At 39.4% G+C, this 25748-nt stretch overlaps 1 protein-coding gene across 18 annotated transcripts in view; it reads right to left on the bottom strand.

Moving 5' to 3' along the window:
- Positions 1 to 25748, bottom strand: part of CSPP1 (centrosome and spindle pole associated protein 1) — a 113816-nt gene that overhangs the window by 2085 nt on the left and 85983 nt on the right. For 17 of the 18 annotated variants that reach the window (XM_059893270.1, XM_025001590.2, XM_059893268.1 and 14 more), the window contains 9 exons: positions 23880 to 23984; positions 22168 to 22234; positions 21425 to 21542; positions 17179 to 17315; positions 13592 to 13723; positions 11443 to 11489; positions 5749 to 5812; positions 3565 to 3674; positions 2046 to 2184 (listed from right to left, as the gene is read on the bottom strand). In XM_059893270.1, coding sequence (XP_059749253.1) covers positions 2046 to 2184; positions 3565 to 3674; positions 5749 to 5812; positions 11443 to 11489; positions 13592 to 13723; positions 17179 to 17315; positions 21425 to 21542; positions 22168 to 22234; positions 23880 to 23984 — 919 coding nt within the window. The remainder of the gene's footprint in view (positions 1 to 2045; positions 2185 to 3564; positions 3675 to 5748; positions 5813 to 11442; positions 11490 to 13591; positions 13724 to 17178; positions 17316 to 21424; positions 21543 to 22167; positions 22235 to 23879; positions 23985 to 25748) is intronic. The other variant, XM_010812038.4, reaches the window with a different exon arrangement.

Genomic DNA, 25748 nt, shown 5'->3' with positions numbered 1-25748 from the left:
CTCATGAGTTGCCTAAGGAAGTGTCCTGCCTGCCTGTGCTCAGTGATCAAGCTTTTAACCTGCTGTTCACCTAAGATGTGAGATATGGCAATGCCTTGCATGATAAAAAAAGACTATATTTTGACACTTAAAAAGAAAACACTATCCAGAAGCTTTTTTGCTTTATCCACCTACAAAAAGCCAAGTAAAAATGTTAAAAAAAATTTCTTTGTTACCCCTACAAATTTATAAAAGATGTGTTATATAAAGAACAAGGTTTTAAAGTTGACTTCTGATAATCTGTCACTTCAGTCCAGACATCCTGGAATGCGAAGTCAAGTGGGCCTTAGGAAGCATCACTACAAACAAAGCTAGTGGAGGTGATGGAATTCCAGTGGAGCTATTTCAAATCCTAAAAGACAATGCTGTGAAAGTGCTGCACTCAATATGCCAGCAAATTTGGAAAACTCAGCAGTGGCCACAGGACTGGAAAACGTCAATTTTCATCCATCCCAAAGGTCAATGCCAAAGAATGTTCAAACTACTGCACAACTGCACTCATCTCACACACTAGTAAAGTAATGCTGAAAATTCTCCAAGACGGGCTTCAACAGTACATGAACCGTGAACTTCCAGATGTTCAAGCTGGATTTAGAAAAGGCAGAGGAACCAGAGATCAAATTGCCAACATCTGCTGGATCACAGAAAAAGCAAGAGAATTCCAGAAAAACATCTGCTTTTTTTAATAAATAAAAACATATTTTATTGTGTAGATCAAAATAACCCATGGAAAATTCTTCGAGAGACAGGAATACCAGACCACCTTTCCTGCCTCCTGAGAAATCTATATGCAGGTCAAGAAGCAACAGTTAGAACCGGACATGGAACAACAGACTGGTTTCAAATAGGGAAAGGAGTACATCAAGGCTGTATATTGTCACCCTGCTTATTTAACACATGCATAGTACATCATGCAAAATGTCAGACTGGATGAAGGACAAGCTGGAATCAAGATTGCCAGGAGAAACATCACCCTTATGGCAGAAAGCAAAGGGGAACTAAAGAGCCACTTGCTGAAAGTAAAAGAGGAGAGTGAAAAAGCTGGCTTAAAATACAACATACAAAAAACGAAGATCATGGCATCCAGTCCCATCATTTCATGGCAAATAGATGGCAAAACAATGGCAACAGTAACAGACTCTATTTTCTTGGGCTCCAAACTCACTGCAGATGGTGACTGCAGCCATGAAATTTAAACATGCTTGCTCCTTGGAAGGAAAGCTATGACCAACCGAGACAGCATATTAAAAAGCAGAGACATTATTTTGCCAACAAAAGACCGTCTAATCAAAGCTATGGTTTTTCCAGTAGTGATGTATGGATATGAAAGTTGGACTACAAAGAAAGTTGAGTGCCGAAGAATTGATGCTTTTGAACTGTGGTGTCAGAGAAGACTCTTGAGAGTCCCTTGGACAGCAAGGAGATCTAACCAGTCCATCCTAAAGGAAATCACTCCTGAATATTCATTGGAAGGACTGAAGCTGTACCTCCTGTACTTTGGCCACCTGATGCGAAGAAGCAACTCCTTGGAAAAGACCCTGATGCTGGGAAGGATCGAAGGCAGGAGAAAAATGGGACGACAGAGGATGAGATGGTTGGATGGCATCACTGACTCAATGGACATGAGTTTGAGCAAGCTCCGGAGTTTGCAATGGACAGGGAAGCCTGGCATGCTGCAGTCCGTAGGGTCGCAAAGAGTAAGACACGACTGAGCAATGGAACAACTTCTTCAGTAGGGAAGCAAGACATCAGTACAAATCAACATTTTCCCTGCTGAAAGCAAAGTCTGGATATGTTTAACACACAAAAACCTTATCTGTTTAGATTCCACTTGAAAAGGGGTAGTCCCTCTGGTAGAAAGAATCCGCTGCAAAATTAATCCTTAGGCTCTACAACTCAAAGGATTTCAGAACTCATTTCCTCTCTCAGCCATCAGTGAAAACTTCTATGAAGCAGGTTTGAGTTTTCACCGAATCTGCTGTTGGCTATTATACTTGGCCTTTTACCTGTAGTAATAGGTTTATTCTGAAGTTCATTCAGTCTTCGCATTCGTTCTTCATTTCTCATTCTAAGCTGATCAATATTTATACTGGATACAGATTTTAAAGAGACACCATCTGGTGGCACATCAGGGTGACTGTTATCCTGTAATTAAGAAAACAGAACTTCAGAAATGATCATTAACATAAAATATGTTCACAATAAATCAGTGAATCAAAATATGTTCTTAAGCTTGATAAATGTATAGTGATGAACAAAATTAAATCTGTAGCATTTATATTCTAACTTGTGTTTATCCTTGCAGGCTCAGATGAAGGTAAAGCATTTGGTGATAACATATAAATGCTACCAGAGTGGATAAAGGTGGGGAATTACAAAACACAAAAGGAAAAACTGAAACATCAGGGGCTAAGAATCAGTCCAGCTATACTAATCAAGACAGGGTGGTCCTGGCCTAAGGGTAGACATAGATGAATGGAATAGAAAGAGAGTCCAGAAATAAGCCCTTATAGTTAGGGGCAGAAAAACCAATAAAATTCACTAGGATTTTTTTCAACAAATGGTACCAAAATAACTATCTACATGTAAATAATGAATTTGGACCCTTACGTTTGCAAAAATTAGCTCAAAGTGGATTCACTGACCTAAATTTAAGAGCTAAAACTCTTAGAAGAAAACAAAGAAATAACATTCATGATCATGGGTTAGGCAATGGTTTCTTAGATAACGACAGCAAAAGCACAAGCAAAAGTAAGATCTGTAAGCTCTACCTCTGTCAAGATCAAAAGCTTCTGTGCTTCAATGGACACCATCAAGAAAGTATCTGTTAAGTCATACATCTAATATGGGACTTGAATCCATAATCTATAAAGAGCTTAGAACTCAACAATGAAAAGATGACCCAATTAGAAAAAGGGCCAAGGATTTGAATATACCTATCTCCAGAGAAGATCTCCAAATAGCTAAGAAGCACAAGAAAGGATGCTCGGTATCATTTTGTCAGAAAAATACAAAATCAAATCCACAATGAGATAATACTTTGCACTCACTAACAAATGTTGGCCAGGGTGTAGAGAAACTGGAACCTTCACAGAATGTGGGTGGGAATGTAAAATGGAGCAGGCACTTTGGAAAACAGTCTGGTAGTTCCTCAAGATGTTATAGGAAAAGAAAACATAACATCTATATGCTAATGTTAAAAGCTGCTGTATTGATAACAGAAAAAGTGGGAACAACCCAAACATCTATCAAACAATTGGAAAAAAAAAACACGTGGAATATCCTTACAATGAAATATCACTTGGCAATAACGGAATCAATTATATGTTATGACTCAGGGGACCTTTGTGTCCCAGTAACCTGCTCACGGTCGTCCAGCATTTGGTGGCAGAGCCTCTGTTCAGACCCATGTCCAGCTTAATCGAGAGCATGTTCTCTTTCTTTACTGGACCACACCAGTTTAGCCAATCAGCCCAGACCTCTCCTTCCTAAACTTGAAAAAACAAAAGGACATTTCATACATACAAAGTCCAATCCTTTCAGTTTGTTCCTTCTGCGCTCTCTGGCGGAGGGCAGCGGAGATAGCAGCAGGAAGCCCCCATCCTCAATGGCTGGGTACGTCTCGCCATGCGCACCTAGAGAACACGGGGGGAAGCTGTGAACGTCCACCTTTCACATCTCCATTCAGAGCTAATCCAAGACTGTCTTTTAATAGTTTTATTAAGATATTATTTACATATGATAAAATCTGCCCACAATAAACATAGTGATTTTTAAAGAACTGCGCAATCACTATACTCTAGTTTTAGAACATTTTGGTCACAAAATCACTCTTCCCCACTTCCACCTGCCAAGCCCATGTGAACACTGATCTGCCTTCAGTCTGGAGATGTACTGTTCCTAAGATTCCATATGGAATTGTACAATGTAGTATTTTGTGGGGGCTTATTTATTTTTTGCAGAATAAAAAATACTAAGCTGAAGACATCATGATACCTCGTCCCTAAATGCTTTAGCAGAGGCCATCTAAGAACAAGGGCCACAGACTGTACAGCCACAGTCTCAGTACCACATTCAGGAAATGTAACATTGATAAAATACTATCATTTAATATGTAATTGATATTCAAATTCCTGAAATTTAATGTATAGTTTTTCTTTAAAGCAGCAATAACTGTATTCTATTGAATGAGATGTGCGATTTTCTAAAACTCCAAAAATAAAGTTTTCTGACTTCTTTATTATACCCCACCAATAACTCACTTGCTCTTTTTTTAAAAGCTTTATTTACAAGTTTTTAAGGTCAGTAAAACTGAGTGAAAGGCATGGAGAATTCCTACTAAACCCCCTGCCACCACATATTCAGAGCTTACCCATCTATCAGCAGCCCCCACAAAATGGCACATTTGTTAAAACCAATGAACCTACACTGACACATCATTTTTGCTGAAAGTCCATAATTAGGGTTCATTCCTGGGGTTGTACATCCTCTGGCTTTTAACATATCCACCATTCCAGTATCAGACAGGAGAGCTCCACCATTCATTCCTCCCCCTGCTGTAACCTTGTGGCAACCACTGATTTTTTAACTGCCTCCATAGTTTTACCTTTTCCAGAAAGTCATAGTTAGAACCATACAATATGTAGATTATTCAGATTGATTCCTTTCCCTTACAAACATTCCAGGTTCCTCCACTTCTCTTCCTGGCTTTGTAGTTCAGTGCTTTTTAGCACCAAATAATACTGCATTGTCCGGATCTATCACTGTATATCCATTCATCTACTTAGAGACAACTTGGTTGCTTCCACATCTTAGCAACTATGGATAAACTGCTAAAAACATCTGTGTGCAGGTTTCTGTGTGAACATAGTCTCAACTCCTTTGGGTAAATACCAAGGAGTGTGAATGCTGGATCATATGGTAAGGGTATGTTTACTTTTGTAAGAAACCACCAAACTGTCTTCCAAAGTGATGGTACTGATTTCCATTCCCACCATTGATGAGTTAGCGTTCCTATGGCTCCATATTCTGCCAGCCTTTGGCAGTGTCCGTGTTCCAAATCTGGGTCATTCTATAGCTATGTGGTGGTGTCTCGTGTTGACCTTGGTTTCCCTGATGACACATGACCTGTGTTTCCCTAATGACAATGACGGACATGGGGCACCTTTTCATACGCTTACCTGCCATCCTGTCTGTGGTGAAGTGTCTGGATCTTTTCCCATCTTTTAACAGGGCCATTGTCTTAACTGTTTTAAGAGTTCCTGGTGTACTTGGGATAGGAGTCCTTTATTAGACATGTCTTCTGCAAATACTTCCTCCCTGTCTCTGGCTTGTTTTATTTTCTTACCATTTGCAGAGCACTGAAGTTTAATTTTAATGAGGTCCAAACAAAGAGTGGGCTTCCCTCATAGCTCTGTTGTCAAGAGTCTGCCTGCAGTGCAGGAGACCCAGGTTCAATTCCTGGGTCAGGAACATCCTCTGGAGAAGGAAATGGCAACCCACTCCAGTATTCTTGCCTGGAGAATCTCACGGACAGAGGAGCCTGGTGGGCTACAATTCATGGGGTCCCAAGAGTCGGACATGATTGAGCGATTAAGCACAGCACAAACAAAGAGTAAAGTACTGATTTTTTAGGTATGGAGAAAAACACTTGAATATAAATAATGCTAAATATTTAAACAAATAGATTGGTAAAATAAACATACTCACCAATAAAAGCACTATCAGATTCTAATAATGAGTTTTTCAAGAAATCATCAGTGTCCTCTCTGGGCTAAAAGAAACATCATATATTAATGACTATTTTTATTAGTCCTGTGTAGAAAAACAACAAATCTGTACAGAGGCACAAGTCTCCACACTCCCCAAAGCTAGCAAAAGTGCATGGGGGAAGCAGGACTGGCTGGTTCCCTCTTTCACCACATTCCAATGCTAGAAACCACAGGAAAAGACCTTTTAAGAGTTACATTACTGCTGATAAAAATATAATAGAGTGTGAAGCAATGAACCAAATTAAACATCTAAAGTCTTTACATCATTGTCAAGATTTATTCATTCTCTGAATAAATCTGCTGAGTGCACTTAGTATTTCCTGCATGTGAGGAACTGGAAATAGAAAGAGGAGTAGGAGTTTATGCTATGGAGTGGGTCACGCTCCCATGGGGAGAGGCATGCCCTCAGATAACGACAGCCCCGTGGGATGGCATGTGCCACAAAGACAGCAGATAGACAGGGATATAAGAGTAGGGAAGGTAATGCTAGGGTCGGGCTTGTAATGAGCTCTCAAATTAGAGGTAAACTCTAGATGTCAATTTCCTACAACAGAGAATGTCCTCTTACACACTGGAAGAAATCTAAAGTCACCCCACACCCCTCCCTGCACTTCCCTACCAGATTTCTAGGATGTGCTAGAACACTCCAGTGAAAAGCTGTCCACTAACCTCTAAGGAAGTGCACGCAATGAGACATCGTATTGGTTACCAGAAAGTTATTATCTTTCACTGAGGTCTTCCATATACTGAACTGAATTCTTTTACCTTTAAACCTAAGGATTCTACTTCTGCCTTCAAGAACGACAGTAATGGTGATAATAGCTTCTCAAATTACCAAATGGTCTGAACCAGCAGCTCTCCTTAACACTGTGCATACTGTCCAGCCTCTCTTCTGTTTCACAGTCCCTCCCACACTGGAAAGAGTGACCACCTCAGCCCAACCTTCTCCACGACAATCTTCCCCAGTCTCACCTTGAGTTTCCATATAATCCAGTCTCTAGAAAGGTGAGCCCCAAATCTATTAGCTTTTCTTTTCTAATGGCCATGTTAAATTGTTGGTTCATGCTCAGTTTCTATGCAGCAAAACGTGTTATTAATCAGCATTTTAACTAAAATCCCAGTGGTTACATTTCAGTGCCTTTTCACTGAGAAATGTGGTTGCCATATACAGAGAAACCTACAGCATGTTCAGAAAAGATGTCCGTACATCTCAGGTAACGTGGGACAGGGAAGGGCTCTGGAGTTCAGCCGGCGTCCAGACATGGACTTTACTGCTCACTGGCTGTGTGATCGTGGCCTGAGTCTCCTCTTAAGTAAAATGGGGGTAGGCAGACCTTGTTTTGAACTTCAGAGCAAATACACACCAAGTACCTCGCAGGTAGTATGGGTACAGACTTGCTGCTGTGAGGCTGTTACCACCACTATCAGTTCAAAACCAGCACCAACTGGTAACACTGAGCAAACAGCAGCCTCAGTTCAGTTCAGTCGCTCAGTCGTGTCCGACTCTTCGCGACCCCATGAATCGCAGCATGCCAGGCCTCCCTGTCCATCACCAACTCCCGGAGTTCACTCAGACTCACGTCCATCGAGTCAGCGATACCACCCAGCCATCTCATCCTCTGTCGTCCCCTTCTCCTCCTGCCCCCAATCCCTCCCAGCATCAGAGTCTTTTCCAATGAGTCAACTCTTCGCATGAGGTGGCCAAAGTACTGGAGTTTCAGCTTTAGCATTATTCCTTCCAAAGAAATCCCAGGGCTGATCTCCTTCAGAATGGACTGGTTGGATCTCCTTGCAGTCCAAGGGACTCTCAAGAGTCTTCTCCAACACCACACTTCAAAAGCACCAATTCTTCGGTGCTCAGCCTTCACAGTCCAACTCTCACATCCATACATGACCACAGGAAAAACCATAGCCTTGACTAGACGGACCTTTGTTGGCAAAGTACTGTCTGCTGTTGAATATGCTATCTAGGTTGGACATAACTTCCCTTCCAAGAAGTAAGCATGTTTTAATTTCATGGCTGCAGTCACCGTTTGCAGTGATTCTGGAGCCCAGAAAAATAAAGTCTGACACTGTTTCCACTGTTTCCCCATCTATTTCCCGTGAAGTGATGGGACCAGATGCCATGATCTTCGTTTTCTGAATGTTGAGCTTTAAACCAACTTTTTCACTCTCCACTTTCACTTTCATCAAGAGGCTTTTTAGTTCCTCTTCACTTTCTGCCATAAGGGTGGTGTCATCTGCATATCTGAGGTTATTGATATTTCTCCTGGAAATCTTGATTCCAGCTTGTGTTTCTTCCAGTCCAGATTTCTCATGATGTATTCTGCATAGAAGTTAAATAAGCAGGGTGACAATATACAGCCTTGATGTACTCCTTTTCCTATTCGGAACCAGTCTATTGTTCCATGTCCAGTTCTAACTTATTCCTGACCTGCATACAGGTTTCTCAAGAGGCAGGTCAGGTGGTCCCTGGTATTCCCATCTCTTTCAGAATTTTCCACAGTTTATCGTGATCCACACAGTCAAAGGCTTTGGCATAGTTAATAAAGCAGAAATAGATGTTTTTCTGGAACTCTCTTGCTTTTTCCATGATCCAGCCGATGTTGGCAATTTGATCTCTGGTTCCTCTGCCTTTTCTAAAACCAGCTTGAACATCAGGAAGTTCATTGTTCACATATTGCTGAAGCCTGGCCTGGAGAATCTTAAGCATTACTTTACTAGCATGTGAGACGAGTGCAATTGTGCGGTAGTTTGAGCATTCTTTGGCATTGCCTTTCTTTGGGATTGGAATGAAAATTGCCCTTTTCCAGTCCTGTGGCCACTGCTGAGTTTCCCAAATGTGCTGGCATATTGAGGGCAGCACTTTCATAGCATCATCTTTCAGGATTTGATATAGCTCAATTGGAATTCCATCACCTCCACTAGCTTTGTTTGTAGTGATGCTTTCTAAGGCCCACTTGACTTCACATTCCAGGATGTCTGGCTCTAGGTGAGTGATCACATCATCATGATTATCTGGGTCGTGAAGATCTTTTTTGTACAGTTCTTCTGTGTATTCTTGCCACCTCTTCTTAATATCTTCTGCTTCTGTTAGGTCCATACCATTTCTGTCCTTTATTGAGCCCATCTTTGCATGAACTGTTCCCTTGGTATCTCTAATTTTCTTGAAGAGATCTCTAGTCTTTCCCATTCTGTTGTTTTTCTCTATTTCTTTGCATTGATCGCTGAGGAAGGCTTTCTTATCTGTTGTTGCTATTCTTTGGAACTCTGCATTCAGATGTTTATATCTTTCCTTTTCTCCTTTGCTTTTCGCTTCTCTTCTTTTCACAGCTATTTGTAAGGCCTCTCCAGACAGCCATTTTGCTTTTTTGCATTTCTTTTCTATGGGGATGGTCTTGATCCCTGTCTTCTGTACAATGTCACGAACCTCATTCCATAGTTCATCAGGCACTCTATCTATCAGATCTAGGCCCTTAAATCTATTTCTCACTTCCACTGTATAATCATAAGGGATTTGATTTAGGTCATACTGAATGGTCTAGTGGTTTCCCCTACTTTCTTCAATTTAAGTCTGAATTTGGTAATAAGGAGTTCATGATCTGAGCCACAGTCAGCTCCTGGTCTTGTTTTTGTTGACTGTATAGAGCTTCTCCATCTTTGGCCTCAAAGAATATAATCAATCTGATTTCGGTGTTGACCATCTGGTGATGTCCATGTGTCGAGTCTTCTCTTGTGTTGTTGGAAGAGGGTGTTTGTTATGACCAGTGCATTTTCTTGGCAAAACTCTATTAGTCTTTGCCCTGCTTCATTCCGTATCCAAGGCCAAATCTACCTGTTACTTCAGGTGCTTCTTGACTTCCTACTTTTGCATTCCAGTCCCCTATAATGAAAAGGACATCTTTTTTGGGTGTTAGTTCTAAAAGGTCTTGTAGGTCTTCATAGAACTATTCAACTTCAGCTTCTTCAGCATTACTGGTTGGGGCATAGACTTGGATTACTGTGGTATTGAATGGTTTGCCTTGGAAATGAACAGAGATCATTCTGTCATTTTTGAGATTGCATCCAAGTACTGCATTTCAGACTCTTTTGTTGACCATGATGGCTACTCCATTTCTTCTGAGGGATTCCTGCCCACAGTAGTAGATATAATGGTCATCTGAGTTAAATTCACCCATTCCAATCCATTTTAGTTCACTGATTCCTAGAATGTCGACATTCACTCTTGCCATCTCTTGTTTGACCACTTCCAATTTGCCTTGATTCATGGACCTGACATTCCAGGTTCCTATGCAATACTGCTCTTTAAAGCATCAGACCTTGCTTCTATCACCAGTCACATCCACAGCTGGGTATTGTTTTTGCTTTGGCTCCATCCCTTCTTTCTTTCTGGAGCTTTTTCTCCACTGATATCCAGTAGCATACTGGGCACCTACTGGCCTGGGGAGTTCCTCTTTCAGTATCCTATCATTTTGCCTTTTCATACTGTTCAGCCTGTTTCATACTCTAGCTGAGCCTTATTTTTAAAATCTGAAAATGGAGATAATATTACCTGTGTTATTAGTGTGGGGAAGATTAAATTTATTTCCAACCTCAATCTTCCCCCAAACTTTTCCTCTTAGCCATCTATTTGCCACCTCCCAACTGTCTGTCTGGTGGGCATCTTAGACCTACCAACTAAATATTTTATAATTTCTCCTTGTTTCTTGGCTTCTCTTGTGGCTCATCTGGTAAAGAATCTGCCTGCAATGCAGGAGACCTGGGTTCAATCCCTAGCTTGGGAATATCCCCTGGAGAAAGAAAAAGCTACTCACTCCAGTATTCTGACCTGGAGAATTCCATGGACAGTACAGTCCACGGAGTCGCAAAGAGTTGGACACAACTGAGTGAAAGTAATCCCTCTGAGGGCAAAGATTTTTGTTCACTCCTGTGCCCACAGGCACATACAATATTATCTGGTCTACAGTAAGTATTCCACAAATATCTGCTGAACTAAAATGGCTGGTCCCCTCCCTCTTTAGTCTTCACACAGATGTCCCTTTCTTAGGATAAGTTATGCCCTTTACAGGTCTCACCACTGCATGAATTACAGACTCTTACTCCCACCACTACTGACTGCACTAAAACTGATCGCATTCATTATGGGACAGGCCCATAGGGTTTTTAATGTTTTATCTCATTTAATCCTCACAATAGCCTTTGAGCCATTTTTTTATCCAGTTAATACTAAACATTTATAGGCCTATCCTTATGTGCTTGCAGATATTGGTTGATTTTAATCTTACAGCCACCCTCAGAGATAAGTACTATCATCCCATTTTACAGACTAGGAAACTGAGGCAAAAAAAGATTAAATAAAACATTAAGTACCTTGCCTAAAGTCACACAGCTAACAACATACTAACTTGAACAGCCTAGCCCTAGAGTCCTATTCTTGGTCAGTCCTATTCATTACACTATGCTTTCTCTACATATTAGACTTTGGCTACCCATAACACTGATAGGACAAGATTTAAATTCTTTCTTAACTCAGTATTTCTGAAGAATTCAAAATTGGAATACTCCCTTACCATGTTCCTAAAATCTTCTATCACTCAAAAACTAGCTTGAAAAATTATAACTGTTTTCTTACCATTCTGTGGTCCCGTACTTTAGTGCTTGGGACAGCATCCAAGTCAACTGTAGTCAATGAGGGGTAAAAATGAGATAAAAGGTTAGAAAATACTTTACAAGTAAATTTTAGAGCATCTTTTGTAATTAATTCCTTACTGGAAATTACTTTTCAATGATCACATTTCAGAATATTTCAAAGATACTACTTGTTTATCAATAAATATAACTCAGCATCCAATTCATTCCAGCTGCATAAAATTCTTCCATTCACATTTAATAAATAAAAAAAGTAAAATCACTGTGAATTTAAAACTGATGCCTATAGAAACATAACCATCTCTTCTCGTATTTCTGCAATCTGTGTAGAAAATTGTTGAGAAGAGTTAAACAACTCCCTTATGTGGAATTGAAGGAAATGAATTCAACTCCAAGCGCCTGGTTTCAGGGGTGAAGAATTTTGGATCAGCTATCCCAAAGGCCTCTCTGATATGACCAGGGTTCGATGTGTTCCTCGGAATAGCGCATTTTAGCCTTTTAGCTATTGCCTTTGGGAATAAATACACTACTATTGGTAGCCTGTATTCCTTTATAGCTATGTTTTTGATTGTTGTGAATTCAATCATATTCTTATGAATTCAGTCATCACAGTGTTTGGTAGAAACTGGGGTGGTTGCCACAGAGGGTGTATACCCTCCATGCCAAAATGGACCTATATCCACATAGGTTGAGATTAGCCCATAAGCAGTCCCCGAGTTGCCAATATCACACCAGATCAGATCATCAGCTAGGTCACCTAAGGGAAAGTTCCACCAAAATGGGTGTAACGATTGAAGACTGCAATTGCTTCTCTCCTGATGAAATGCCTACTATTTATCTTTGGGTTACTCTTTTATCGGAGGGTGATCAATAACTCCACTGTTAAAAATTCTGTACAGATGGAGGGAGGACGTGCCCTATCCCCTCCGCTGAAGTCTTGCCCTGTGATCTGGGCCTGACATGGTACACAACTTACTCCTGTGATCCTCTCATGTGGTCAAAACAGGCTCCTCAGATTCTGCTGGTCAGACAAGCCTGCTAAGTAGGGTTTTTAATTTTCCTAAAAATAACTGGTAGGACTGTCTCCTTCTATTCTTGTTGCTTAACTGTTGTATTTTATGACTCATTTTCCATGGCTGCACTCCATGGCCTGAAGGCAGGCAAAACTGGTGAGATATTGCGCGGGTCATGCAGGACCCATCGATGTTCTGAGGCCACTAGCTCCACTCCACCCCGTGGCTGCCCACCCCACCTCCAGTTACACACTCCCAAGGGACCCTAGATTTCTCCTTTGCAACACTCATCACACTCACACTTACTTAGCATCTAACTCTTCCAATAGAGTATAAATTCCTTGAGAGCAGCAGCGTATTTCATTCATCCCCATATTCCCTGGATATGGGCAGTACCTACGCTCATAGTAGGCACTCAGTAAGTTATCTGCTGATTAGCTAATTACACAGAGATATACTTATAGCCCCAGAGAAGGCAATGGCACCCCACTCCAGTACTCTTGCCTGGAAAATCCCATGGACAGAGGAGCCTGGTAGGCTGCTGTCTATGGGGTTGCATAGAGTCGGACACGACTGAGCGACTTCACTTTCACTTTTCACTTTCATGCATTGGAGAAGAAAATGGCAACCCACTCCAGTGTTCTTGCCTGGAGAATCCCAGGGACGGGGGAGCCTGGTGGGCTGCACAGAGTCAGACACAACTGAAGTGACTTAGCAGCAGCATACTTATAGCCCAGTATGGAGCTTATTCATAAAGATTTTATGCTCTATCAAAACCCACAGACACACACGGTAGAAATGTCCCCCAGGACACTGGTGTGTATGCCAGGCATTCTTTCCCCTGGTTCAGATGTCTCCTGGCCTCATCAAGGAACTCAACCCTTCTGGCTACAGTGAATGGATGGACTCCTCTCATGCATGGACAGCCAATCAGAGCCCTCTCTGGAACTTACTCTTTTCTGGGACTACAGACCAAAGGGGCATGTGAGCACGGGGCTGCCAGTGGAGGCAGCTTGCCTTGGACTGAAATCAATATTAGAGATGGAGAAAGAAAGCCGACAGAAAAACAACCCACTGAAGTGATCTGAAATAGCAATGATTATTTTTTGCCTTTAGCACCTTCCTGCATTTTTAGTTTATTCAGTCTCTTCTGCTGCTCTCTTAGCAAGGCTTGTTGTTCTATCTCCAAGGTGTCATTATCTCTTGGATCATCTGGGTACATAGATTTCAGATCAGCTCGCGTTTCTGAATCTGGTACAAAAATAAGTTATATAACCAAGTTAAATCTTGTTTCCAAATGAGATTTTATAAAACTTCACTATAGATAACATATGAATAACCTAAATTCAAAATCAAGAAACAATATAAATAATGAGACATCAGCAAAGTCAAAGCACATCATCATACAACTAATGAACATGAAATTAATATTCTTTAAATAAATACGTTTTCACAAACTCAACATTATAAGGGAGCCCCAGAACAAGCAGCATCTTACTGCCACATACTCCATCCCAACTCCCCACTTCCCCAAGACACTACCCAGAGCCTGCAGCCATGTGCAGGAGCATACAAGCCATCAGTCAGTCAGATGGCTGTGACTCTGGCAGCTACCAGACACTGAATCACAGCTGAGCCCTCAAATGTACTGGAAAAACGAAAACATAATGTTATTGGCCAATTAATATGTGTAAATATCATGCCAAAAAACAAAAACAATTTTACAGGCTCCAGCCAAATATAGGCTGGCTGGAGCTTTAAGAGGGATGTCATTTCTGGAGGAAATGACAGTCTAAGAATTCACCTATGGCACAAGTTCAAGAACATCACTGATCAGAATGAACATGTTAAACCTTAATTTTTAAATCTTGAGAATAAAGATATAATTCACACATTTAAAAAGTCTTTTGACCCATAGTAGAATCAAGCAGAATCCTGTGCCCCAACCTCCATCCCCTTTTATAGAAAGGCTGAAATCTCCCAGGCCTCCATGAGTCACCAAAAAGCAGGTTCAAGCAGCTAATGATTAGGACAACAAAGTTCCAGATTTGTGTCTGCTGCAATTCCTGAGTTGTTCTACAGATACTTTTAATTCTCACCAGAGGGAAAGTGCATGATGACTGTTCTGCAACCACAACATAAACTGCTCCATTTTGAGCAGTACTGAATTTATGGCTAGGACAATTCCAAGAACTGGCCTCAAGAGAATGGGATTAACGCTTTTGCTCATACTAATCGATATCTTCGTGGGCATCAAAGTAGTTGTAGCTTGTTCTGCCCATATATGTAAATGGACAACTACGACTGCCAGCAGAGAGATGCTACAGAGCATGTCAACATCTCTAATACAGCATCCTGTGTCAGCATGAAGTTACAGAAAAGGGACCTTCACATGTGATCCCACAGAAATGGAAAGATGTTCTGACAAGTAGGGGTTTGTAAGCAGCTTTTGGCAGGAAAGAATTCTCTGCAGGTGGTCCCTTTGTCTTGTCACTAACCTTAAACCAGGCACCCCAAGTTCTACTTACCTCAAGCCCTAGCACACCTTTCAAATCTTTTGATCACGCAATACCCTGCCTAATTTGTTGACTCTTTCCATATGTAGAAATGAGGAACAGGTGATTAACAGATGACCATATCTCTTTCCTAGCTTCCCTTTCAGTAATCTCCTAAACAAACCGTGTGAATCAGAGAGCACCTAAAGAAAGATCAGGAGGAGTCCACAAGCCTGCACAGATTGGGGGACAGCGAAGACTCTGACCCCCATTTCACTGATTAACTGAGATTACTTCCCTTCTTCCACTTAAGAACTTTCATGGTCCATCAGAATCTTCGGAGATGGTTTTGAGGGGGACAATGAGTCTACCATCTCCCTACACTGTCAGCATTCTGATCGAAAACAACTTTCCTTCCTACCAACTTTTACAAGCATTGACTTTTTTAAGCAACAAGCAGCCAGCCAGACCTTATTCCATAACAACAGTGGAAAACGGGAACATGCTGAATATCTAAGAGTAGAAAATGACTAAAAGCAAAGTTAACAGAAGAGGCTCTGGACACATGGACTTGGCTTCACCTGACTTCCCCACTTCCAGACTGTTTCCTCTCCGTAAAAACAAGAGACATTAACAACTAAGTCATATGACGAATGAGGACTACTTGTAATAACAGGGAAATGAATTCCCCAATTTTATGGTTTAAACCTTTTTGTTTTGAAGACCTACCTTCTTAAAAGTTAAGGACCCCCAAAAAGCTTTTATTCACCACTGTCCCACACATCACATTAGAAATTAAAACTAAGAAACTTTGAAAACATGAAAATACAAAAACACATTCTATCAGCTTCAGAGCAATGAAGTTATCACATGCCATATAACTTCTCAAAGAATAAAAATTGAAAGGACAAATAATGTCTTAGTTTATAATAAAAATAGTTTTGACCTCAAAATGTCCCCTGATGAAATTCTAAGACCTACTGGATTAATAGAACGCCTGGCATATAATAAGTAATCAATAAATCATAGCATAAAAACTATGATATATGTAATTGATGACATGTATATCTAAGTGGAAAATAAAACTGAATAACACAATTACATCTAGCTTTTATCTTTTTCATTTTAATTAAGCTCAGAAAGACTAGTAAATATACCAAATATCAACTATTTTTATATTTAGGTGATTTGAGTAAAGAGATGTTTCCTTCTCTTCCTAAATTTTCAAAACTTCTAAAATAGATACTACTTTTAAAATGAGAAACAGAAGTAAACTCATCTGGTATAGGTCATATGACCACCATCCAACAGCCTGCCTCCTCTGCTCCCAAGGCTGCTCTGAGAGTGCTTCTGAATAAAAATCACATATAACACATTCTGGTTCCCCTACACATTTTCAGTCTCCCAGGCCTTTGTTACCCTGGCAAGCCAACTTCCCTAATTAGCTTTCTCTCCTCCTCCTTACTCCCTTCAACAATCCTTCATTTCCTCCGCTGCTCAGGCACTCTGCTCTCTTCAGCGGTTATTCCCTCCCTGCTCTATACTATAAGCCTCTGAATTCTCTAACAGCTTTCACATCAGTATCCTAACAAGTTCCTCCAGTTCCAGACCCTGTGATCCCCCCTTCCAAGCCATGCTTCTTCCAAGGGTTCTTATGCTTATTGCCTCCAACACCATGCTTCCTAATTATTCAATCCTCATTCCAAAGGTAATTGGCTTCTGATCCAATAATTCCACCAAAAAAGGTCTATTTGAGGTCACCGCTGACCTCTGATGTGACTGACACCTTCCAATATTCACTTTACACAACCCTCCTCCCTGGCAGACTCTGTTCCCTCAGTTTCAGAACTGACATTCTCCTGCTTTTCCTCCAATCACTGACTTTTTCTTCATCTCTTTCCCAAGCTCATCTTGCTGTCCATCCTCCAGTAAATGCCAGGTGCCACTCTTCACACTATGTCACTGATCTAATCCACTCCTGTGGCTTTAAGAGCTGTATGCCCTGCAAAAGAAAATAACTACACCAAAGCTCTATCCCCACCAGACTGGTAAACTGAAGAACTAGAGTAATACAGAAGTTTTATTCATTATCACTTAAAATAGATACCATAAATGAAACTTTACTTGAGAAAAAGGATACAAATATCTTTAAAGACCCTTGAATATGGGTAGAACACTCTGGCTCTACCTTTAAAATAGCAGCATTCTTACCTCTATCTTTCAGCTCCTTAAAGTCATGAATATTCTGAGAAGAAGCAGAGTCTAAGCTCTTAGGTGACGGTCTTCTGACAGGAGCTTGTAATCGATGTCTGGCCATATCAAATACATCCATGGAACTTTCTCTTTTCCTATAGATAATAACACATTATGATAAAGGCGTTTTTATGAGAAGAAAATCTGAGTTGACATTTAACTCCCTATACAAGAAATCTGGCATCTTTCACTACAGTATATTATAAAAATTGATTCTAATAGCTGTTATTTCAATTCCCTGTATTAAAACAGGTAATTTACAAGGTCACTGTAATCTTTCAAAATGCTCGGAAGCAAAGTATCTTATTGGAAGAATAGAACGAATTAGCTTTACCTTAAAAATGTTCATGTAGTAGAAACAGTAGTCTTTGGTTAAAGAAATCAAGATTCAAAGACCAGCTCTGCTACTTACTATACGTTTGACTGCATCATCTGTGCCTAACATATATGAGGAACTCAATAATATGATGAATTAATTAATAAGAGATTCTTTTTGTGAAACTATTTATAAAACTGGAATAAAGAACCAACACTAAGATGTCTCTGATCACAATACACAGTGAAAACTACACCGAAGTAAAATATATTTAACCAATTCTTGCTAAATGATGGCAATTCTAACATATATTAACTTAAGTTAGCATACAGAATTTACAAGGTACTTTCCAATAAATATATCTATTTATTCTTCACTAGAATCTCATGGGGTAGAAATTATTATGCAAGATTTGCAAGTGAGAAAACTGAAAAGCTGTCTGGTTTCTCTTTCTTATAATGTTTTGCCAAAAAAGAGCACATATAGTCTTCAGTTTATGAATGAAAAGAAATAAAATGTCAATAATCCATTACATTTAATTGAATATGTATGTCTGGAATATGGAAAGTTGCAACAGTTAAGGCATTTATAACATCTTGAAAGTAAATACAGAAAACCAATACTGACCTATTACTTCAAAGTAGTTGACCGACTACAGAAGAATTCTTTGTTGAAAATTACCACCTTGGGTTAACATTCCATTACCTAGCCAGTCTATATCTTGACATTTCCTCACCTTGTTTACTTAGCCAGAACACGCCTAGAGAATGCTAACAAAAATCTAAGTGAAGCATAATTATGCAGGTTAACATGCTACATTAAAATCCTACCATATCCTGGACTACAGTCATAAATATCAGTATAATTGAATGCATATACAAATTGATAATATACAAATTGATAGACACAACAATAACAGATGTTTATGACTTAGTATATATACATGTGTATATTATCTAGCTATGTCCACCAAGAGCCTGGTTTATAGACACAGTTCTCCAAGAGGAACCAGGACTCCTTAGAGAAATGGCTGATTCCAAGGCAGAGGCAAGGAATACACAAGAGGATCCTGGAGCCTCCTGCAGCAACAGAGTAAAAAAGTGCTCAAAAAACACCAGGTTCCACCGTCCATGGAATTTTCCAGGCAAGAGTACTGGAGTGGGTTGCCATTTCCTTCTCCAGGAGATCTTCCCGACCCAGGGATTGAACCCGGGTCTCCCGCAGTGTAGACACTGTAGGCAGACGCTTTACCGTGTGAGCCACCAGGGAAGTAAGCAACACCACAAATAACACTGGATGATAACAAAAAAGTACAAAATAAATGTACATGAAACAACAGTGATATAAGTAAATGGTTGGATAACTAAACAAAGAGAGGAGAAGGAACATTCTTTCTTATAGAAGAATTCTAACAGAATTCTAAATATACATAGATGACACCCTCTCCAGGAGATAAAGCTTATTCCCAGAGTGTGCTAAACTTAGTGGTTCCATCATATGCACATCTTGTACCCCCTGATACAATGTGATGAGAAGGCTACCCTGTGTTATTCTTTCCAAAACCCCTTAACCCTGGCCTAATCATGAGAAAACATCAGACAAATGTAGACTGGGGGACATTTTCTAGGACAGCCAGCTAATATCTCCCTAGGCTGTCACAGTCATAAAAATACGAGGAAAGATTGAAAAACTGTCCTGGATCAGAGAAGACTAGGAGACATGACAACTGAATGCAGTGTGGTGCCCTGTACTGACTAAATCCTGGAACAGAAAGAAGATACTGATGGAAGAACTGGAGAAATCCATAAAGTCTGGGATTTAGATTGTGGTTAATATTCCAATGTCAGCTTCTTAGTTGTGACAAACATCCTGTGAATATAAGATGTTAACAACAGGGAGAACTGGGTGAGGGGTCTATAGAAACTATGTTTGCAACTTTCCTGTGATCTAAAATTATGCCAAAATAAACTTTTTTTTTTTTTTTTAAGATAAACACTCTTCAAAGAAAATGTGGTAGTTACCCACTTGCATTGATTTTACAAGCTACTAAAAGACTGCAACCTACAGTTTGAAGAATATTGCTTTAGAAAACTTATGAGGCCTTTTGGCAAAAACGATCAGAAGTGTTTGATAGTCTGTAAGCTATTTTGCTGGAACATAAATATTTCAGGAAACAATACACTGTTGAAGGAAAATATTTTAAAAACAGTTTTAAAAAGTAACTGTCTTTGGTTATTCCATCTCTGAAGTTTTCTCCTATTATTATTTTCCCTTCAAGGACCAAGCTTCTATGCCTGATGTTTTAAGACCAAAAAGGGGAGGTAAGGAGATTGTTTATTAATTGTCTAGTCTATGTCTATGTATGGATATGAGAATTGGACTATAAAGAAGCTGAGCACCAAAGAGTTGATGCTTTTGAACTGTGATGTTGGAGAAGACTCTTGAGAGTCCCTTGGACTGCAAGGAGATCCAACCAGTCCATCCTAAAGGAGATCAGTCCTGGGTGTTCATTGGAAGGACTGATGTTGAAGCTGAAATTCCAATACTTTGGCCACCTGATCCAAAGAGCTAACTCATTGGAAAAGACCCTGATGCTGGGAAAGGTTGAGGGCAGGAGGATAAGGGGACGACAGAGGATGAGATGGTTGGATGGCATCACCGACTCAATGGACATGGGTTTGGGTGGACTCCAGCAGTTGGTGATGGACAGGGAGGCCTGGTGTGCTGCAGTTCATGAGGTCGCAAAGAGTCGGACACGACTGAGCTAATGAACTGAACTGAACTGAGTCTATGTCTTCTTCAACTATCACTTTCCTATCTTGGAATTCCTTATCACCTAGATTAGCTTATGAAGCAACTTCTGACTCCATCTGAGTCCTAAACTAGTCAATTATTTTTCATGCAGTGATTTCTCTGTAGTAAGACAATCTGTCCTAAAGACAGAGCTTGAAGAACGGCCTGTTCCCACTACTGATTTGTCACTGTCTAATCCTATTAAAAATGTCATGGTTAGGGATAAGACTCTTGGTTTGCCGTAAGAAAGTCCTACTTCTTTCTTTTTTTCTTTCTTCCTCCTATCAATACGACCACTGTCATCACCACTGCCATAAATACATTACTGGCAGTACAGAGGGACAATTAAAACGCTCAACTTAAATATTTTATATTTGGTTAAATCAATATTCATTAAATATCCCATATTTTCACAGTGAATAGATTTCACAACTGTAATGAAACATTTTATGAAGGCAACTTTATCTACATAAAATTCAAGAATGTGAATTAAATAGCATATTAGCTAAAAGAAAGAGCTCTTGTACCAAAAAAAGAAAAGAAAGAAAATATACCATATACTACAAACACAAATAGACTAAAGAAATCACACATTATTTTGTATTAGTTGTACTGAGTCCCTCCCTTGCTTGTTGCTTGTGAAATGTGCTTAGTCATGTCTGACTCTTTGTGACCCCACAGACCACAGCCTGCCAGGCTCCTCTGTGCATGGGTTTCCCAGGCAAGAATACTGGAGTGGGTTGCTATTTCCTCCTCCAGGGGATCTTCCTGACCCAAGGATCGAACCCATGTCTCCTGCGTCTCCTGTATCAGCAGGCCAATTCTTTACCACTAGAGTAAGTGAGTCCCTCCACTAGACTATAATTATTTAGCTTATTTCTTCTGGGGGGATGGGGGTGGAGAGCTATTTTCAATCATTACAATTTCACCAATAATCCACTAAACACCTTCTTCAAGCTTGCAAAATTCTAATAGATGTGGGTTTATGATAATTAATCCTGTTCCAGAACTGTAAAATTGCTGGACAGATTCTGATTCCTGATTCTGACAGAAAAGAATACAAGAACAGACAAAACTATGGAATTCAGAACTTGCCTTATATGAATGTCGTCGTCACTATCAATGTGTAGTAACCGCCCCTGCAGACGTCGCTCTTCACTACGAAGCTGTTTTCTCATTTCTGATAATTCCATAATTACATTTTTTTTCTCCTCTGAAAATTCCCATCAATAAGTGAAAAATAAGAGAGGTACATGAATAAAAGGTTAAACACTAAACACAACCTGACTTATAAAGCTAAATGCTCAGTTATATTTTTATGGAAAGTTATTTTTAAGGCTTTATATATAGATGTATTGTATGGACATTATTAAGCATTAATAATAACATTAACCCATAAACACACTTCTGACAATACAAGAATTTCAAACATTTAGAAACATTCCTGAGGGGAAGGAGAGACTGCCTTCCCCTATTAAGGAGCAGCAAAATGGAGTTCCTTTGTGATGATACACAAAGGAAGGATGTGTATGATACACAAGGTTACAATTCTGTAACCTTGATTGTGTGGTAGTTACACGATTTACACATGATAAAAATGCACAGAACTACACACAAAAACACATAAATTAGTCTAAGTGAAACCAGACACAGGTCCGTAGAGCATGCCAATGTCAATTTCCTGGTTGTGATATTGCACCACTGAGGGAAGCTACGGGGAGGATGCACAGCACCTCTCTGTACTATTTTGCAATATTCTGTGATTCTTATTTTTCAGAACAATAAAAAGTTAGAAAAAAGGAAACAGTCTAGATTACAGGTTTAATAGTCAGCTCTACCTTCTGCACGAAGCTGGTTTTTCCTGGCAGGTACCGGAGGAGATTGTGCCATGGACATGGAACTGTCCTGTTTAACAATCACGACAAAGATAAAGTCAGTATATGTCTTCCCTACTCAGAAGCTTTAAAAGAGGAACTAAAAAAAAAAAAAAACAGATGAGGAACCAGATTCCCAACCAATCTATCTATAAACTTACCTACATCTGTTTTTTCTTCCCACTACAATGGGAGCGGCCTTGCCCCAGCCAAAGACAGTACACTCACCTGTGCTCTGTATCTGACAGGGGACCCCCACCTCCTCCATCCCTGACTCTTCTTTCTCTACCACCTTTCTATCAGGCTGTGCTTAAAAAACTAACCTCACCCTTCATCACTCACTATCTATCATCCATTCTCTCCTTCCTTCACAGCCATTCTTTAAAAAAAAAAAAAAGTATGTGCAGTAGTATGGCACCTGCTTCCTTATTCCCATTCACTCCTCACCTCGCAGCCACTGCCTTTGCAGCTCCTACCAAGTGATCCCTCAGCAATGCATTCTATGGGCATTTTAAGCCCTTGTTTTACTTGGCCAGTAGCAACTACTATCATTGACACTTTATTTCCTTGTTCTAAGTGATGATAATTCTCTACCGTTAGATCCTCAGCCCTCTACTTCCCCTGAACACACATGAGACAATCATACTACTTAGACAGTAATGTTAGTAGTTTGCAAACTACAAATCCGGTGCAGAGCTCCTTCCTTGGCCACGACCTGTATTTTCAACTGCCTACCCTATAAAGTTGTCATTGACTCTGACCCACCACACAGACTCAATATACCACTATCTGTGTTTCACAAACATCTTGAAGTTGTCACCCTTTCTCAGTTCTTAATGTCACTGCCACTGTTTAGGTCCTCAAAATCACATCTGGGCTTCTGCAAAAGCATCTTAACTTTACAGTTTTGCTCCACCTCCATGATGCATCTCCATACCACTGCCTGAGAGAACATTATGCAAGACAACCACAGCCGTGTCATTTTCCTACTTAAAACATTACATGAACACCATACATGACCACAGACCTACTAAATCAGAACCACAGAGGGTGGGGTTGAGGAAGACATTCTAATACATTCCTTTGTCTATTCTAGTAATTGGCCTCTCTGATATCCTATAGAATGAAGTCAAGCCCCCTAGCACTCCATACAACACCCTGCATATGTTCTAACCTTCACCTCCCCTACCTCATGGTCAGGCATTATCAGGCCAGACCAAACCATGTATTCTCCATGCTGCCACGTGGCTTACAGTTCCCTCCAAGATTCTGCATGTGCTGGAAGTTGCTCTTTCTCATCCTCTTTTTGGCAAATTCCTACTCACTCTTCAAGAGTCAACTCAAGGATCAACCCTTTCTGGAACATTTTCCTGGCTGTCTTTTAATTGTAATTCAGTCTAAAGTACAAGGGACTTTATTAGTGTAACTACAACTAGCTAGTAGATATATTATCAAAGAAAAAGGTTATGAGCTGTCAAAAGAATTTAAACTTCGGGGCACCAAAGTTTAATCATTTATAAGTATTACCATTTACAACTGAAGAAACAGACAAATTAATGTAAACATTACCTATGTTTCAGATCTGAAAAAAAGTAATCTAGCTAATTAGGATGAATAAGAAAATCTCATTCAATCCCCTTAATCTTAGATGAACAATCAAAAGAAAAAACATATACCTGAGTAAAGGAAGTTATAATGCTGTCAACTGAAGGAGGTCTTTGGAGTCTGCTTGCAATCTTATTCTGAAGAGCAGGAACCACAGGAGAAGGCTGTCTCAAGTGCTGATGTGGGGAGAGGGGCGGGAAATATATATATATATATATATATATGCATATACACACATACTCCCCAACATATGTCTATGTGTATATACACATACCGCAACATGTTTGTGTGTGCATACACACACATATACATGTATACATACACATATGCAAACACACACAACCCTAATAGTTAACAAGACCACCAAAGAGGTTTGGACTACTATTGCTTTAATTTAATAAAATATTTACCAAAAAATCTATAAAAATATTAGATCACTATGTTGTGCATTCAAAACCAATATATTAATATTGTAAATCAACTACCGTCCATTAAAAAACATATCTATCCAAGAAGTCAGAAAATAAACTAGGTAAGATCAAGTATATTGGTTAGGATAAACAAATGGATTTACATATCCTTATTAAAGAATATGACTATCAGATTAGGATTAAAAAATTCAACAAACTGAAGTAAAGCAATAGCATACCAGATATCGGGAAAGTAGCAAAAACAAAAAAATATAGCCAAAGTAAAAAACTGTCTTAATAATAAAAAGAAATAGGATAAAACAAAAAAGAAACAAAAATCCTTTCTGGGAAAATGATATAAAGCAGCTCAAATCAGTCTCTAAAATCTAGATTCCCTTGTCACCAGGAACATCAAGGGTCAGAGCAGAGCTCTGCATCTCCATGAGAGAAGAAAACAGGGTTTCAGATTATGGTGTAATAAAGCTAATAGCTCCCAACTTCATATTAAAATCAAAATGCTGGAAACACAAATACTCCCAAAAAAACGCAATAATGATTGGCTGGGTAAAAATATAAATGTGTATTTCTAAAGGTGGATGTTAAATTGTTCATTCTGCATAGTACAAAATCAAATATTACTTTCACTAATGACTAATACAATTAGAAATATATGAGAGACAATATTTAAAAAGAAACTCTAGGTGACCACAAGCAGAAGTATAGCAACAAATTAAACCTTCTAAAGGACTGCAAAGAATGAAGCAAAGAAAGCATAGTCCACATAACAAACAATTAACTGTCAAGGAAACAAAAACAAACAAAAAAGTCAGAAATTCAATTAATATGATCAAATACGTTGGCTATGATAAACATAAATGGATTCAATGTCTCATTAAGATTATAACTCAGATTAGGATAAAAAACAAATTTCAACTAATTAAAATATACAGACTAAAAATTAAAAATGCAGACAAAAAAGTAAAAACTAAAAGAGTAGACAAATATATTTTAGGCCTACATATATTAAAAAATAACAGCTAGCAATGATAATTTCAAAATTGAGGGTAAAATGCATTAAAAAGAACAAAGCTGCTCTAAAACTTTCTGATATATCACAATTAAACTATAAACAGTCATAAAATTACATATCCCTATATGCAGGTCAGGAAACAACAGTTAGAACTGGACATGGAACAACAGACTGGTTCCAAATAGGAAAAGGAGTATGTTAAGGCTGTATATTGTCACCCTGCTTATTTAACTTATATGCAGAGTACATCATGAGAAACGCTGGGCTGGAAGAAGCACAAGCTGGAATCAAGATTGCCGGGAGAAATATCAATAACCTCAGATATACAGATGACACCACCCTTATGGCAGAAAGTGAAGAGGAACTAAAAAGCCTCTTGACGAAAGTGAAAGAGGAGGGTGAAAAAGTTGGCTTAAAGCTCAACATTCAGAAAATGAAGATCATGGTATCTGGTCCCATCACTTCATGGGAAATAGATGGGGAAATGGTGGAAACAGTGT

Source organism: Bos taurus, chromosome 14 (assembly GCF_002263795.3).
Source record: "Bos taurus isolate L1 Dominette 01449 registration number 42190680 breed Hereford chromosome 14, ARS-UCD2.0, whole genome shotgun sequence".
NCBI lineage: Eukaryota > Metazoa > Chordata > Mammalia > Artiodactyla > Bovidae > Bos > Bos taurus.
Note: the sequence above shows the minus strand (reverse complement) of the source record. Positions and strands in the feature narration are given on the sequence as shown.